Here is an 18334-nt window from a genome sequence, read left to right as displayed (position 1 = left end):
TTTGCCTAGTGGAACCAATATGGAATTAACATGAGATATATGTTTTAGAGAGAAATGTATATCTGGCACTACCTGAGCAGGTAAATTTTAAGGAGTGTTAACCTAACTTTGGAGAAACTATACAAAACCCCTACAAGAAACAATACTATGGGGAGGGAAGAGAAAGAACAACTATAGAAACTTAATGTGACTTGTATGTAAATGTAACTGGATCCATATGCAACATCATCACTTGAAGGTCATAGAACTAAGAAGCAATCATCTTAATAAAATAAGTTAGCTTCAAGTACAGATTTGAGTGTGGTAGTCAAGTCAGATTTTATTTTTTATGGAAATGTGCTTTGACCCTATCCTGTGTGTAATGTTGCTTTAAGCTTTTATTATGTTGTGATAATATACATATGGTTTCCAAAAGTAGGTCGTTAACTATCTTACTTTTCAATGGATTTCCCTGCTTGAATGAAGTTGATTCCTTCCAAGCTGATAATCTGTTTATGTTTTGAATAAACAGTATATTGACATAAAACTATTATGCTTTTCTTAGAGATTGGATCATGTCAGTGGTTTCTCCTTCCATCAGAAGTTGTGGTAGGTACCAGAAAAACCATTATGCAGTAATTAAAGGCTTTATGTGAAAGAAATCAGCAGCTCAGATGAGAGAGAAAGCACTGTTGCTGCTCCTGCTCTAAAGCAATTTTGATTTGTCTAAATGTGAGACACAATTTTACATCATTGGTTGTGTAGACAAGTCTGCCTTCTTCTCGAATCCTTTGTTCAGGCACTGGCACAATCAATAACTTGGGTCACTGGGCACTTGACTCTAATGAGGACAGTGGCTACATTAAGTCAATTTTATTTAATGTGTAAAATGAGTTCAACATTCTTTTATATTTAGATAATTTTAAAAAATCACATCAGTATATTAGAGAAAGGTCTACTTTTGAGGGGAAGCAAGGGAAAGATTAGTTTTTATTTTTGCTGAAAGCAGATTATGGTCATATCCTAAAATTATACATTACAATGACTTGGCATTGAGCTGGACATTCTCATTATACAACATTATAGAATGACATTTAAGTGATATATTAAAAGTAAGATGAGTTAGATATGTTTGAATTTAAAATAAATGAAATAAAATGTCCTCAGTTGGGCAGAGTAGATCTGAGTTAATATCATAATCTTTGCCTTTCAAGCTGTGTGCCATGAAAATAACAGTGACAACAGTGACTTAAAGTAAGTTTCTGAATTGAAATATAGAAGCACATGTGCTTGGAAGAGTATTTATTTTATTGTCTGCTTGTAGAGGTTGTCCCTAGAGGACTCTGTTCCTCCTCGGGGTCCTAAACTTTGAAGTCTGCTGATGTTAGATGCTGCCTCATGGTTGCTCTGGCCCCCTTGTTGTAATGTGCTGTATACTGCACAGATCCATCCTGGAACACAGACAATTTTCCTTCTAACTAAGGAACACTAATTTTGGGAAAAATTCTTGTTATTGAAGATGCTTGCCAAACAATCTACAAATGGAGAGGAGTCTGGAGACTGTGAACAGTACTGGCAACGTATGAAATATTAGATAATAAAGAAGCAATGAAGAGAAACAAGTGATGCTGACTCTTGCATTTCATTAGATCTGATTCTGCATATAGTATATTAATAATGATACACCCTATGGATGCAATTTCATGTTTATAACACTTTGGCCATTGGCAGCATTGTGCACCTGTGTTTTCTATGCCTTCCCATCTGCTGCCTACAGTCATTCAGATTCAGGTGATGGAAGTAGTTTAGATAAAAGTTAATTAGCCTGCACTCTGCAGATTAAATCTCCATAGTTCAGCATCAAATAGGAATCTTCTGGGCAACTGCTGAAAGTAACTAGTGCCCGCCTTTCCCAAGATTAAAAATGTAAGATTCATTTTTCTAGAAAAATAAATCTTTAGTACTTTCTTGACATTTTATGAACGGATTCTATCAAACTTTTGATATCTGTCCTTACTCATTTACATATATATATATTTTCCCCTTAGTTTCTCAGCCTCTACAATGGGACCAATACCAATTACCTATTTGTTTCATAAATACTTTGTGCAAGGCTTAATGAGCCTGGATATTTTGATAAAAATAAGGCACAAAATGCATACAACTTCTATTGCTTAAAGGACCCCACCCTCCCTTAAATATTTATCTCATCATCATTAACAGCTAAGTTTACAAATAGCTTCTTTTATTGAAAATATATTTGATTTTTTTTAACTCATAGGAAACTTCCTTTATTTCCAGATAATTGGAGCAGAAATGGGCTGAACAGAGCATCTGCATACAGCCAGCCTTTGAGCCCACATCACATAGAAAGAAGACAGGGACAAAGACATAATCCCAAATGACTCATCCCATCCATTTTCATGCGATCACATAATAGCCAAGACTAATTAACCACCCTTCTTTACCTATTGCTTCTGGTACTAGTTACAGATTTCTTATTTACCCAAGGAATTCAAAGGGATGTGCTTCCCTCCTGACACCATCGCCTATGGCTCAGGCACATCTTCTAAGTCAAAGAGAGCAGATGCTGCTCTTTCCGCCACATGCTCTCCGAATTCCTCAAGGGAGTGAAACTCTGGCAAGTCGCGGATCCTCCCATCGCCCTTCCCACAACCCACCCTCCCACCAAGCTAGTCAATAGAACGCGGATCCCTCTCCAAGATCTTAAACTTAGACTTCCACTTCGTCCGGCACTTTTTCCCATTTTTGCTTTAAGTATTTTTCTTGTACTTCAATCTAGCAACTACCGAGGTGGTCCAATCCTTAAACAGTGTCAAAGTTGAAAATCCCTAAGTCCTTCATGACTTTCCCCGTCCCCATTCTCCCCCAGAACCCCCCCCGCGATGGTCCCAGCCCCCAGCTGCGCCAGTCTCCACTCCACGCCCCCGCGTGCGCTCACCTGACTCTCCCGCGGAAACTCGCGGCGCACGATGCTGATCACTGGAATGTGCAGAACAGAGCTGACCAAATCGAGCTCCATCATCTCGCCCTGGCTCTGGGGGAAAGCCAGCAGCGCCGATACCCCCTGCACCACCACGGTGTGGCACACGCTCTGCAGAAAGGAGAAAGGGTCACTGCTCCACGGCGAGCTAGGGGAGGAGAAAGGCAAGAGCGGCAGATCGCCCAGGCCCGCCTCGATGGCCATCACTACTTCCAAAGACAGGTTGTAGGGCAGTAGCCCTTCCACGCGGTTCAGGTTGTCCACGGCGAAGAGGAGGGCGTCCCGAGGCCACAAGGTCTCGGCCCCTGCGCCCTCCCCGGGCTTCCGGACACCCGGCGGCCCCCGGCCATGCAAGGCGCTCCCCAACCAGCGCGCGCCCGGCGAGGGCGCCGGGGGCCGCCAAGTCGCGGGCTCAGGCTCATCTCGCTGGGCGCCTGCCCGGCTGCTGTCCGGAGCGCGGCTGGCCGCGCGGGGGGCCGTGGTCCAGGGTTGCAAGTGCACGGCACCCACCCTCACCGCGTGTCCGATGCGCTTGAGGATCTGGCAGGGCTGCGGGTGCGAGGAGGAGCCCGGCACCCCGGCCAGCACCAGTGCGCAGGGCGGCGGCAGCAGCAGACAGACCCTGCTCAGCAGCCACCACAAACTCAGTCTCCTCATTACTGAGACCCGCGGGGAGAAAGCGCGCCCCCTCCTGCGTCCGGCTGGCCCCCCTGCAGCCGCCGCCTAAGGTCCCCGCCCCCAGGTCCCGCGCACAGCTCACAAGGCGCGGAGAAGCGGTCCCGGGAGCAGGAGCGGTCCCCGGGCCATCCAAGTGACAGCCTAGCGCGCCCCCGTCGGTCTCAGATCCCGCTCCTGGGTCCGTGCGCCTCGCATCCTCTGCCCGCCCAGTCCCTGCGCGGAGCCAGGCGGGCGGGCGGGCCGGCCGGTGCCGCTCACCCGCAGCTGGGGCGCCCGTTCCTTACCCGCCCCATCTGCAGGGCGGCTCTGAGTCCGGCCCCGCGGGGAGGCTGGGGTGAGAAGCACCCGGAGTCCTAGGGGGCAGCGGTGACCGAGGAAGTAACGAGCTCACTTGGATTCTCTTCCTTTCCCACCAAGGCGAGACGCACGGATTTCCTTGGGGTCGTGCAGGAGCGGGTGCTCACCGCCGGGATGCGGAAAAGAAGCCAAATCCGCCTCGCTCCGCCGTGGGCCATCCCCTCGCGGGCTTCCCCAGCTCAGGCTTCATTTTTCTACTTCCCTCGCTACTTCCTCTCTTCCTTTCGTCCTCTTTCCGCCCAGTCGCTGCCGCCGCTTGCTTCCTCCGAGGAGCGACGCGACTGGCCAGCAAAGGGTGGTTCTGCTCGGAGCGCAAAGTTCTCCCCGCCTCAGCCGGCGCCTCCCTGTTGCTGAGCCCTGGCACCAGCCGGTCGCTTGGCTGCGCTAAACGCCCACTGGTGGTGAGATTCCCGGTAGATGCTTCCTGCGCGCCTGGCAAGGCCTCTCCCCTCCCAGGCCAGGAGTCCGCAGTTTGCCACCTTCCCTGCGACCTCGGAGGGCGTGGGCTCCCAGCCGGGGAGAATTCCGAATTTGGAGTTGCGCCCGAAGAATCTGAAAGCCAGTTGTTCACTGGGATAAGCTCAGAGAGGCTGGGACTTTAATGAGCTTCTCTTCCCTGTGTTGGTTTACAGGTATTTCGAGTTAAGGATATTAAAGCAAGAATCGTTTACACATTTAATCCCCTCAATTCCTTCTCTCTGGCATGTGGGCCTCTGCGGTTTTTAAGGATCCCTATGTTTTTAGATTCTCAGAATTAAAGCAGTGAATTTACAGCAATCATTTGATTGAGAAATTAGAGATTCAACATACTTTTAGAGTTTCAAATACAGTCAACAGCATTTCCTGCTTTAGACCAGGAGTTCCCCAGAGCACTGCTTCTAGTAAGTTCTTTCATTTGTATGCTAATACGTGAGGTCAGTGGGTTATGACATCATCTTTTCCTCCATGATCTACATGATCTGGAATTAGAAGGGAGAAGTTTAAGAGGAGGTGCGTGGTTCTCACACATACGATAAATTTAATTTATGCCACAATATCAGTTCGGAGAGTAGGGGCCACGCCCCGGGAATCAGCAATTCTGAATTTCATCACCAATTCAAGAGAAGCATGACCTTGGCAATTTATTTCACCTGACCTTGGCCTGTTGTTTGGATCTGTTAAATTGTTATGCAAATACAGCTGGCCTGGAGCTTTGGAGAATTGTTTTGATTCCTGAGCTGAAGTTCCCATCATGCTTTAAATCCTCGGGATGAAGAGGCTCTATCTAGCTAAATAAAACCCCCAAGAAGGTTGCAAAGTGAATGCCGTTTTCCTCAGACTTTTAAAGGCATCTCAGTGCAAAAGGTACCTGACTCTCAAAATAGCCCTTGCAAGGCTGGGGTGCCAGAGGGGAAAAAAAGGCTTCCTAGAGGGAACCGTGAACATCATAACAGAGGGTGAACCACCAGGGAAAAGTTTCCTCCCGACGCCCCGGAGAGCATCCTATCCATGGATGCTGGAAATCCCTCTGGCTCCACAGGAGTGCATGGATTGGGATCTGAGTAAGAAGAGTAGAATTCCCTGGTGCTTGTATTGTAGGAAGATTGGGACTCCATGACTGTGTAGTAGGAGGTTTGCTTGCCTGTGTAGGAGTTTGTGTGCTTTGAGGAGGTTCACATTCCAGCTTGTGATCATGACCTGAGTGGGACTCTTAAGTTCCTGGCATTACACAGACATTCAAATCTGTTTCCTAAGAGAATAGAAGGTGATGAAGAATAGAGAGGTCTGATCTAGTAGGCAGTTAGACAGACATGAGCAGAGTAGGAACGATAGGTACAGGAGGTGACCGAGGTCTAATACCTGGTGCTGTTTGCAGGTAACAGATCTATTGGTTAATGGCATCCTACAGTCACTGTATACTCTTTAGGCCTCTCACAAGTCCACCACTACCTTGAGGGAATGGCTCAACTTGTGGTTCATAGAAGAGAGGATGATTCCCACAGTTCTGGGGTTAGTGCTGCCCCAGGTTATGCTAAAACTGCATCTGCACCCTGGCCAGTATGACTCGGTTGAAAAATCGTCCCATGCACTGAGAGGTTACCATTTTGATTCCTGGTCAGGGCACATGCCAGGGTTTCAGGCTTCATCCCCAGTAAGGGGGCAGGGGTGTAGGAGGCAGCTAGTCAATGTTTCTCGCTCATCAATGTTTCTCTCTCTCTCAAATCAATAAAAACATACTTTAAAAAAAAGACTGTAGCTGAATCGTGTGAATACTGTGAATAGTGAAGAATAGCCCTTCCTTCCTGTGTTTCCTTTTGCTTCTTTCCTGGGCTTTGCAGTTATGATACACTGATTTCCCCTCCCTTTTTCTTGCTGCCTGGTCCTCTTTTTCCATATCACTATAATCTGAGCATCTCTGACATGATTCTTTTTTTTCCTTTCCCCACATCTTCCTTTTTCCTTTTCCCCCTTCTCCTTCTCTTTTTCCATGCTTCAGTGATCATAATTTTTCAGATTCAGTCATCATTTCAACAACCATTTATTAAGCTCCCACTATGTGCCAGGCACTGCTGTAGGACTCTCCTGGGGATAGATGATTAAAGTCTAGTTCAGAGAATTTGAGTTTCCCCCCCAAAGTCATATAGTTAATGAGTGAACAAAATGCTAACATTGAGCTTATATTCTAGTGGGAGAGACAGACAATAAAACACAAATAAGTGAATATAGGATATGTTAGTTGATGATAAGGAGAAAAATAAAGCACCAAGAGGAAATATTAAGAGAGTGGCTTCTAAGCTTAGATAGAGCAGCTGGAGAAAACCTGGCTGAGAAGATAACTTTTGAATAAAGACCTAAAGGGAGGTGAGGAAGCAATTTGTTTGGATACTTACAAGGCAAGAATCTCCAAGCTGAGGAAACAGCAAGCGCAAAGGCCCTGAAGCAGGAGTGTTTCTGATGTTGTTGAAGAATAGTGAGGTGTCCAGGGTTGCTGGAGCAGAATGATCCAGGACAAGAGTGGTGGCAGGTGAGGACAGGAAGGTAAGAAGGATGTGATGGATCATGTAAGTCAATGAATAACATTAGTTTCTACTCTGAAAGGAATGAGAAGGCATTGGGGAGGGGGCAATAAGGAGAGGAGTGACAGAACCTATGTTTTTACAGGGCCACTCCAGCCGCTCTGTTGATACAGATGAAAGGTGGTCAAGGGTAGATGTCAGAGACCAGACATGAAGCTGTTACAATAATCTACATGAGAAATAACATTTCTAAGCGATCACAACAACAACTTTATCAGGTTGGAGTTATTATCCTCATTCTGTAGATAGGAAATTGTGTTTGAGGAAAGTTGGGTAATTTGCATGAAGTCCTCACGTAGTGAGTGAGGGGCAGTGTGGCTCTGAAATTCTAAGTTCATCCCAGCTGCATTGTTGGTAGCAAGACTCAGCCCAATTTCAGAATTGGCTCACCCAGAGGCGACGAAGCGCTTTATATTACCAGGTTGGAAATGAGAACTGCTCATCTACTCACGTTGGAAAGTCAAATAAACAAAAACAAATCCAAATGCTGGCAATTTAAAAAGTGCTTTTGTGCACATCTGTGCTTCCTGGTACCAGCGATGGGGTGACTGAAAGCTGAGTGTTCTGGAGGTGGCCCGGGAAAGCTGCAGTGAAGGCCACAGTGCGAGTCAGAACTTCGATTCTGTCCTCAGCACTGGTTCCCTATGAATGTGACATTTAACGTCCCAAAGCTCAAGCTTCCTTTCTACTGGGGTCCTTGTGACAGTTCTTTCCGATAGTCTACACAGCTGTGCGTGGACCCCTGTGACTCCTGTCAAGTCCCTTAGAAATGGGAGGCTTCTCCAGGGTGATCAGTTTTGTCACATATTTATACAAGTTTGGACAACTATTTCTTTTTTGCCTATATCCTGACATATTTCAAGTCCTACCCATACCTAGCTTTGCTTTGTAAGTAGGAATAATAGTAAGTGGAATGTTTTTAACTCTGGGTCAGGCTTTTATGCAGCAGTAACAAGGTAGGGTTGCTTTTTTAACCAATATTCACATGACAGATGTGCTTACCGCTCATTAATGATACCCATAAGCCCAAATTGTATCCCTCCCCACATCAACTTCTTTGTCTGTGTTGCCAGAGGCCCTGTTGTTATGAGAACCTTTCCGGGTAAAAACAAACCAAAAAATATGTGAAGTTGATAGGGAAACGATGTAGCAGAATTTGAGGAGAGAATGAATCTAGAAAAAATTAGGTCTGTTTAGAGGAGCAGACCCCATCTAAAGAATAATTATTCTTTTCTCATTCCACCAATTAAAAAAAAAAGCCAATATTGACTTGATACCTAATAACACTGTCCTATATTCTACTTATTAGGCATTAATTTTGGCAATAGTCATCTTTTTAAAAAATGCCAATAACTCATGATTATGGGACTACCCACCCATAAAACATTAGTATAAATTATTTTACCCTGAATGTTGTAAAATTGATATCCTATTGGGAATGTTGGGAGCGGGAGGGATTCATTTTGCATTACACAGGAATTTGGGGACATAGAAAAGGACCAGGTGGGGTCTCACAGAAGGAGTTTAGGCCAATCAGGGTTTGGAAACAGAAGAAAAGGAGCATTAGGAACTAAGAAAACAGTGTAAAGAAAAAGTAGCAAAAAGTTAATTCCCTTTGTCTAGTTCAAATAGTCCTTAGGCTTTGTTTATGCTGGAACATACAAAGGGAAAGGCCTTCCTTTTACACCATGTGATCAGCTATACCCAGGAGAACAAATTCAGGCCAGAGCCATTACCTGGAGATAAATTAGGGTTTGCCAATAGTTGTTTGCCTTTCAAAAATGAAAAAGAACACTGTGGTGTCCTCAGTCTAGCTGTTTTTTGGGGAATAAGCTATCAGTTGTGACAAGTGCATGGCCTTTTCAATATCCACCAGGATTATTGGCTGAGTGTTTAGATGTCTTGGTTCCTCTCCTAAACCACACACTACAAGGGAATAAAATAGGACTTGGGGGGGGACCAATATGACAGTGTCTCTCAGTCTCTCTCTCTCTCTTCCCCCTCCCCCTTGGTGGCAATCATTCCAACATAGTGTTTATCCAAATGAGTTATGGAATAAAACTTGGCCCATCACAGACTGCGACATTTATAAGGGACTTTTTTGTGCCCAGTTTGTAGCACAAATTTTATACAAGTAGCCAAAAGAATTTGGGAATTTTCTAAGTGCTATTTTCCTTCATAGATCTCCTGCCTTATATCTGTAAAAACACTTTGTTTAAGAAAAATTGTTTTGTTTCTTTAGAAAGAGACTTTTAGGAAGATTTTCAGGACATGTATAGGAATTAAGAAATCTTTATTATTCTGGAGCTTATTATTATCTTAACTTCTACATGCCAGGCACTCTGTATGGACGATCTCCTATTTTCATGAATAGACTGCTTATCTTTATTGTATAGATAATGCAGCTGACACTTGGTAAGGTTGAGCCATTTGCTGAGAATGGGAAAGCAAACCCAGATTTGATCCCCAGACTCCAAAGACCGTGTTCCTTTCATTTCCATTTCTAGGTGAAATGGAGGTGTCATGAGCAGGCCTGGTTGACTCTAGAGCAGCCGTGGGCAAACTATGGCCTGCGGGCCGGATCCGGCCCGTTCGGCTGTTCTATCCGGCCCGCGGAGGAGCCGAAAGAGCCGAGGGTTCTCTTGCTCTCCCCTCTGCTCCTTCACCAGCAGCAGTGTTAACATGTATTAGTTCACACAAACACTCCATCCATGCTTTTGTTCCAGCCCTCCGGTTCAGTTTAAGAACCCATTGTGGCCTTTGAGTCAAAAAGTTTGCCCACCCCTGCTCTAGAGCCATTATCTAACCAATGGACAGGGATGTACATAATCACAAAGCTATTTGATTATTTAGCACTTGTCAGAGTATATAAATGAAAACTCTAAACATTTTAATAGGTAAGGAGACCTTAGGAAATGGCTTTCTTACTCTTTAATACTACACATAATGAATCATTATGATTTTCTGTTTTCCTATTGGCCCACAAAATATCCAGCAAATATCCTCTTTTCTGTTTCATATGTGAAATGACATCTACCATGGTTGCAGTTTTAAATGTCAGTGGAAATATTATAACTCATTATCTTCATTACTCTGTTTAGCAACCACATACTGAAGATAGCAAGGAGTTTTTAAAAAATACATACTTTTATTGATTTCAGAGAGGAAGGGAGAGGGGGAGAGAGATAGAAACATCAATGATGAGAGAGAATCACTGATCAGCTGCCTCCTGTGGGCCCCCTACAGGAGATTGAGTGTGCTACTCAGGCCTGTGCCCTGCAGGGGATTAATCCATGATCTTCTGGTTCATAGGTCAATGCTCAACCACTGATCCATGCTGGCTGGGCAGCAAGAAATATTTTAATATGTGAAAATCTGGGTGATTTGGGATGGTGCCTCTAGAACAGCCGTGGGCAAACTACGGCCCGCGGGCCGGATCTGGCCCGTTTGAAATGAATAAAACTATTGAAAAAAAAGACCGTACCCTTTTATGTAATGATGTTTACTTTGAATTTATATTAGTTCACACAAACACTCCATCCATGCTTTTGTTCCGGCCCTCCGGTCCAGTTTAAGAACCCATTGTGGTCCTCGAGTCAAAAAGTTTGCCCACCCCTGGTCTAGAATGTTCTCACTGGGACAGTTTCCATCAAGGGGAACTTTTATTCTTTATAAGACAGACTGGAGCTGCTTCTTCACGTAATCTAATTGACAAGACTTTTATCTTGATCAAAGGATGAAAGAGTTTGCTTGGTATAAGCGAGCTTACTAAAAAATGATTTGGATCTGCTTCATATTGTGATGGGGCAGCTTTTGCTAAACAGTTGTCCTTCATCCATTTCCAATTGATGTCGACAGAAAAAAATCTCATGATTATGCTGAAGCGGAATCTTCTGGGAACTGAACCTCTCTTTGAAATGATTGCTGGCCATCTAGAAATTGTTATTGAAGGAGGAATGACCTTCCTCCTGAATTTGAAATCCCCTCAACACTAACTTCTTTCTTTTGGGGTGTCAATCATTGGGTTAAAAAAAAAATAAGTTGCCCTGACTGGTATGGCTCAGATAGTTGGAGCATCATCCTGTGCACCTGAATGTCATGGGTTTGATTCCTGATCAGGGCACATATCTAGGTTTCGGGTTTGATCCCCGGTAGGGTTGCAATGTTTCTCTATCACATCGATGATTCTCTCTTTCTCCCCCTCTCCCTCTCTCTAAAATCAACAAAAACATATCCTTTGGTGAAGATTAAAAAATAATGAGAAGTTGATCCTCTCCCCCAACAGTACCATCACACTATGAAGAGAAGACTGAGCAATATCATGCTGATTAAACAATAACCATGATGATCAGCTTATGATCACATGGAACTCTACCAAGAACTCAATGGGAAAACATTTCATCCATTAAAAATGCTGGTATAACGAGACTGATTGGGATGAGGCAGGATGGAACTAGCATCTACTGATGACATCTTTTATTTTAATGCATTTTTTTGGAGATTTAAAAAAATTCTAAAGTAAGAAGAGGGCAGACATATTAATATATTTATATACGAGGTAGTTTTAAATCATTTGTGAATCGCTGATGGCTGAGGCAGACAGACTATAAATTGATAGCCTAAGGTTCCACAGCATATGGCAGATGCAGAACTAAAATCCTATTTACTTTATAGCAGTCAAAATAGGAAAGCAACATTTACTCCCATGACCACAGATGGGGGAGCTGGTGTGTGTAGGCTGGGTTTCTTCCCTGATCTGCTCCCACAATAAAAGACCCCTGTTTGGCTCTGACATTTGATGCAATTAGTGAGCAGAGCTTTTCTGGTAATGAAAACACTTGTAGCCCATTTGTTTATAGTGGCCATATCTGCCTTTCTTTTTCTTTTTCTTTCTTTCTTTTTTTTTTTTTTTTTTTTTTTTTTTTAACTGGGAGAGTTGCAATTTCCTCCCACCTTAGTGTGCCTTCTTCCTAAAGTCCTTGTCTGGTTGGCAGCACAGTCATGTTTCTGTGAAGTTTCAGAAATGGTCTTCAGCAAAAGCAATCTTCCTTCTCTAGTGTAGCCTCTATTCAATCTTCCTCTCTAAGTCTCCCTACTGGCTCCCTGCTGCTTTCTAAATCAAGCTGTGATTTTCCTGGTTTATCAGCTTCTCCATCAGTGGTTTAAATTTGCTATTACAGATTTCCACCCCTCCCAATGGTATCCTCTCTAGTGCCAATATACATAATGTTCACTCCAGAAGTGGGTGGTCAGTAACCTATCATGGCAGGGTCCACAGTTAGTGGTGCAGACATTTGTATGTGGTTGGGAAGAACGGCGGAGATTGTCTATAGCCTTTTTTGCTTTTGCATCCGCAGTTTTCAAGTGACTACAGTGCCTACAGGTTGCCCATACATTATTATTTCATTCTGACTCTACTAATGCCAGCAAGTCTTATTTGTCTACATAGTCAGGGGATCTGGTTTAAAGTATACAATTGTCTAATCACTATGCTGTACACCTGAAACTTATACAAATATATATTGAATGTAAACTATAATTGAAAAAAATTAAAAAATTTCAAAGAGTAAAAAAAAATCTAAAATCTAGTCAGGAGATAAAAGGCCAAAAGATGATTCTGTCCTCTCTGTGCTCCCTTAAATTATGCAATAAAACTTATCCTCTCTGTCCAGTTTTAATGATGGGATGGGTACAAAATTAAAAACATTATCAAGAAGAAAACATATCAGATGACATTTCAAAATAAATTCTTATCCATAGGCATAAAAACAGTGGGGAAATGCTATTATTATTATTATTATTATTATTATTATTATTAAATGACTGCTTCTTGGAAGCTTGCATAGCAACATTGAGAAAACTCACTTTTTATCTAATACTAGGGGCCCAGTGCATGAATTTGTGCACCTTGAAAGGAAGTGTGGGCCACGAGGCTGCGGTGGGCACAGAGGCAGGTCTCAGCCCATCCTCTGCGCCCACGCTCAGTCCCTCCCACTGTGGCCCACCCCGGTCCCCTATCTGCTGGCAGCCCTACTCCCACTGCTGCCACTTCCATGTGCTGATGGCGCTGGTCCTGTTTGCACCAGCTGACAGCATGGAGGGATTGGTGCCGGCACCATCAGCAAGTGTGAGCAGCAGCTCTGGCACCGTCTGCAGGTGTGAGCGGGGCTGTCACCAGCAGTGGGTGTGAGAGGAAGCTGCCGGCCCCAATCACCCCTCAGGAGCAGGGGGAGGTGGAGAAGCCCTGAGGGGCAATTGGGGCCAGCAGTCGCCGCTCGCACCTGCTGATGGTGCCGAGCAATTGGGGCCACTGCTGGGCGCCAGCAGCAGGTACAAGCAGCGGCTCTGGCGCTGGCAGCAGGTGTGAGTGTCGGGCGGGACTGTGGTGTGCGGGAGCAAAGAATTTTCAGTAACCACCAGAGGCTCGCCTCGATGACAGCAACCGGTGCCCTGCCTTGGTCTGGGGCCCCTACTCACCTGCTCCACCATCCCACCACAGCCAATGCCCACCATGTTCCATGTTCTGCTGCCTGCTGCCAATGCCCGCCCTGTTCCGCGTGCACCCCCTGGTGGTCAGCACACGTCATAGTGACTGGCTGTTCAGTTGTTTGGTTGTTCTGCTCTTTGGTCTATTTGCATATTAGGATTATACTTCAGTTAGATTGAAGAGCTAAGTATAATCACATAGGAAAATGAAAATGTATAGATCAAAGTACTTAAGGCAACATTGTTGATGCTTTGAAAAAAATAGGAATACTCCTATGCTAATTATAAAATCAAGCTTTCAACACATGGAGGGCCACATAACTGTTGATCTTTTTTGATAAAATAATTTGCCTCATGGAAATTAATACCAAAAAAAAGAAGAAAAATAAAAGAAACCCAAACAGTATAAATAGAAAGGTATTTTGCAGCACAACTGAAACATTATGGAACCCCCAAAACATATTTAGTAATAGAGAAATGATTAACTTATTTATGGCATATTATGTTATTTCATTCAGTCAGTAAAAGTGATGAACATGAAATTTTAGTTTTTGGTAAATCATGTACAAATATGAAAAAAAACAAGTATGGATTGCATACACTTTGATTACAATCCTATATAATAAAACCCTAATATGCAAATCGACTGAACAGCAGAACAACCAAAACGACCAATCGCTATGATGCACACTGACCACCAGGGGGCAGACACTCAATACAGGACCTGCCCCCTGGTGGTCAGTGCGCTCCCTCAGTGGGAGCACCACTCAGCCAGAAGCCAGGCTGCAGGCGGCAGTAAGGAGCAAGGGGTCCTGAACTGCGAGAGACCTGGACTGTGCGAGGGATATCTGACTGCTGGCTTAGGCACGATCCATGGCGGACATCGCCCGAGAGGTTCCGGACTGCGAGAGGGCACAGGCTGGGCCAAGGGACTCCCCTGCCCAGTGCATGAATCTTGTGCACCAGGCCTCTGGTTCTGTATATAAACTAGATTTGTATATAAACAAATTTGTATATAAACAAAAAAGATTTGTATATAAACAAATCTTTGCTTACACATTGCTAGAAATTGGAAGAGATGAGAAAAGTATTAATATAAAAATAATAGTTATTACTTCTTTTAAATAAGTAGCACCTCATTTACAAGTTTTAATGTGAAGAAAAATAAAAGGAAGAAAAAGTAATGTGCAAATTAAAGTTATAACTAAACTAGCAAGTAATTACCCAGTTACCTTTCATTTAAAAAATATATTAAGAACCAGAAAATAAGTAAATACATGTTCAAGGAGCAAAAAAGAAAAATTCAATGCTCTGAAGTTCACACATTTTATTTCTAGAAAAACACTTCCAGCTTTTACTCAGAGCATTGCAAGGAGCCTGGCTCCTATTCCATAGCAGATAGATAATCAGAAGAGAGGGACCAAACCTCAGGAAATTAATGATAATTATAAGATCCATACAATCTCTCTTTTTTGTAAAGTGCATTTGTGTGTATTATTTCATTTGAATCAAATAAAAACTTTGAGATATTATTTTTACATTGTGCCCATTGACAGAAGAGGAAACTGAGACTTAAGTGGTTAAGTGTCTTTGCTCAAAATTGTGCAACTTAAATTCAAATTCCTTCCTCTCTTTACCTTCCCTGCATCTGCTGTTTTGTAATAGCGCAAAGTGTCATCTGATTGTCTGCCAACTTGGGACGTCAGCATGGCAGGTTCCAGATTAGTCAGACTTGTTCTTGCCTCCTGGCTTCCCTGCTATATGGCAATTCTAAGCCTCAGTTTCTTCATTTATAAAATGAGGAAAGCATTTATAGGGTTGTTGTGATCATCGAATGAGAAAATGCAGGTAAGTACTTGGCATAGTGTGCAGCTAGCAGTATGGAAAACTTTAAGTACAGTACACGTGTACTTAAAGTTAAAACAGAATATGGAATGAACTGAACAAATTACTGTACTATCTATTCACTTTGAAATTTGACATTATTTTAAGGCAAAATAGCTTAAACGGCCACATATGTATAGACATTGGTTTCTCTTTTTTAAGAACATCTTTGCCACTCTGATCTTCACAGTTCTCATAGCCTCTTTGGTTTTCATTTTAATCACAGAATAAAAACGTTAGGAGCACTGGGCTTTTTCAAATACAGGTGCCAATTTTCTTTCTAGAACATCTTAATGAGTGGAAATATGTACAATTCTGCTTGATGTAGCTTTATAGCGTGGCTTTTAGAAAGAAGGTAAGGCCGTGAAAAAATGGACATCAAAGGCTTCCATCATGAGCAAAGACTTCTGTGATCTACAGAAACCTGAGTCAAACGGTGCTCCTTTAAAATTAGCTTGAGGCATCGTGTTACTCTTTCTCATGTTGTCTTTTGACTTCATGAAGTATTTAATATTTTCTAAAGTCCTTCTGACCAGATTAATTGCCATTTTTTAGATTATCTTGGACCCACAAAAGGACTGTTCAGGGAAGTAGTTTTGGAGCTGGTAATTTTTTCAACACACATAGAAACATGTGCCCAAACACACCACACATCCTTAGCATTTACTGTCTGGAATTGCATTTCTGTTGTGTCTTTGTTTTAACAAGTCAATCTTAGAACCCAGGAATCTTAGAACAGGACTGATAGTGGGTACAAAGAGAGGATGGGATCTACCTTTCCTTGGACGGTATATATGACCTTAACTCATTGATACCTTCCCAAACTTGATTATGATACCAATTAGATGTGCAGTAACTACTGACAAATTCTGACTTTCCTACTACCAGCAGCTAGGCACTAGCTGATTTAACCATACTCCACTTGTTATCCATCAATTAGGAGAGGAGATGTATCACATACTTGGGCTGATGAATGAATAGTAAGTGGCAGGGCCACTGGAGGGTTCAGAGCTGGCTGTCCTTCCCACTCTCCTGCCCTGGTTTGCAAGAATATAAGAATACTAGTGGCCTGGTGCACAAAATTTGTGCACATTAAAAGTGAATTAATTAGAGGAAATATTTTAATATTGCTATTTGCCCTTTCTCTATAATAGAAGTGTCAGAGATGAAAGAAAATTAGTAAAATGTATATGAAAATCTCCCTCCTGTCAGAGTCTGGGGCACTCTGAGACCCAGAATCAAATCCCTGCCCACCCGCACGTGCCTCGAAATTGCCCAAGACCCAAACCTGGCTGGCCCCACCCCCATTGGGCGAGACCCAGACCTGGCCAGCCTGACCCCCGTCAAGCCCCGCTGGGCAGGGGGGGGCGCAGCCTCAGCTCCCCCACCCCGGCCTGGCGCCATGCATCCTCAGGTTCCTGCTGATTGGTCATTAGAGCGTCATGGTGTGATGACCATTTGCATATATCCTTTTATTATTGTGATTTGTGATTCATAAACACTTGTGAAAAACAAAGCAATAGGTGAACAATAAAACAAATATGCTCGCCTACACACAAACAAATAAGACAAAGAAGCACCTGGCAGAAGCTGCTGAGATCAGGACCTACATCTGTAGACAGTCTCTCCAAAGTACCCTTCCTCTTTATCTTTTGTAATACATTTGAACTATGACTGATCAAATGGACTCAACCACAATTGGACCTAATCTTAGATTGAAATGTTCTAATACATGTTCCTTTGTGTTAAGGTGACAAGTCATGGGGAGTGTTATTGGTGATTTTGGAAGATTCATGAAGAGAAGGTTAACCTACGTGGTATGTAGAGGGGAAGGCATAGATCAAATATCAACAAGAGAACCTAGCATCTGGGTGAGAAAAAAGGTTCAGATTTTAAATGAAGAAATATTTCTGAACTTCTCAGTTGTCACATTGGTGCATAACATGCACTCATTATTAACTATTATTATGAATGACTACAAACAAACTCTATAGACCATAAAAAAACAAAGAACTGAAAAGTATGGGGCTTCAATAAGCATGTTGTATAACTTAACTCAAGTCTTTGAGAAAATCTCTGCATTTCAATAGAATGCAATAGAAGACAAAGATCAGCATATTCTCCCTTTCAATTAAATTGAATCACTACAAACCTGTATAGTTGGATTGCATTAGTTCATTTCTTTGAAGAATTACACATCATAAATTATATTTAATATTATGCACTTGTCATTTATTTTAATTGCTACAACAAAATATGCTAAAGCATCAGCTAGAAACAAGGTTGAACATATTCTCTACCACCCAACTTACCTGTGCCTATATAAAATTCTCTGTAATTCTTTTAGAACTAATTTATAGAAAAAAACTCGATTTCCTTTTAAGAAGTACTATACTTCCTTCTTTTCAGAAATGAGAAATATAACGAGTTCTAATTATCCCCTTTTACTGTCTTTACCAGAAAACTAAATACCAACTTAGAAATTTAGGTACAGCAAGTATACGGACTTCTTTTTTTCTGCCTTTTAAATATTAATTTCTTAATTTTGTGCTTGACATCATCTATATTCCACTATTGCATTTCATGCCTTTTTTTTTTTTTTTGCCAGTTGTCTCAAATCTTTTGTGGAAAATAATAGATCAAAATTCAGCCATGCATTCAACCCAGTGGTTCTCAACCTTCTGGCCCTTTAAATACTGTTCCTCATGTTGTGACCCAAACATAAAATTATTTTTGTTGCTACTTCATAACTGTAATGAATCATAATGTAAATATCTGATATGCAGGATGGTCTTAGGCGACCCCTATTGAAAAGGTCATTTGACCACCAAAGGGGTCGCGACCCACAGGTTGAGAACCACTGATTCAACCAATCAGGTCCATCAAGTTC

General features: G+C 42.7%; 1 protein-coding gene across 1 annotated transcript in view; it reads right to left on the bottom strand.

Moving 5' to 3' along the window:
- GRIN3A (glutamate ionotropic receptor NMDA type subunit 3A) overlaps window positions 1–4408 on the bottom strand; it is a 136375-nt gene extending 131967 nt beyond the window's left edge. Inside the window, exon 1 of the mRNA XM_036330165.1 lies at window positions 2942–4408. Within this exon, the coding sequence (XP_036186058.1) occupies window positions 2942–3640 (699 nt within the window). The 5' untranslated portion in view covers window positions 3641–4408. The remainder of the gene's footprint in view (window positions 1–2941) is intronic.
- Window positions 4409–18334: the final 13926 nt, after the last annotated feature.

This window comes from Myotis myotis, unplaced genomic scaffold, assembly GCF_014108235.1.
Source record: "Myotis myotis isolate mMyoMyo1 unplaced genomic scaffold, mMyoMyo1.p scaffold_m19_p_12, whole genome shotgun sequence".
In the NCBI taxonomy this organism is placed as follows: domain Eukaryota; kingdom Metazoa; phylum Chordata; class Mammalia; order Chiroptera; family Vespertilionidae; genus Myotis; species Myotis myotis.
This window is presented reverse-complemented; position numbering and strand designations above follow the sequence as displayed.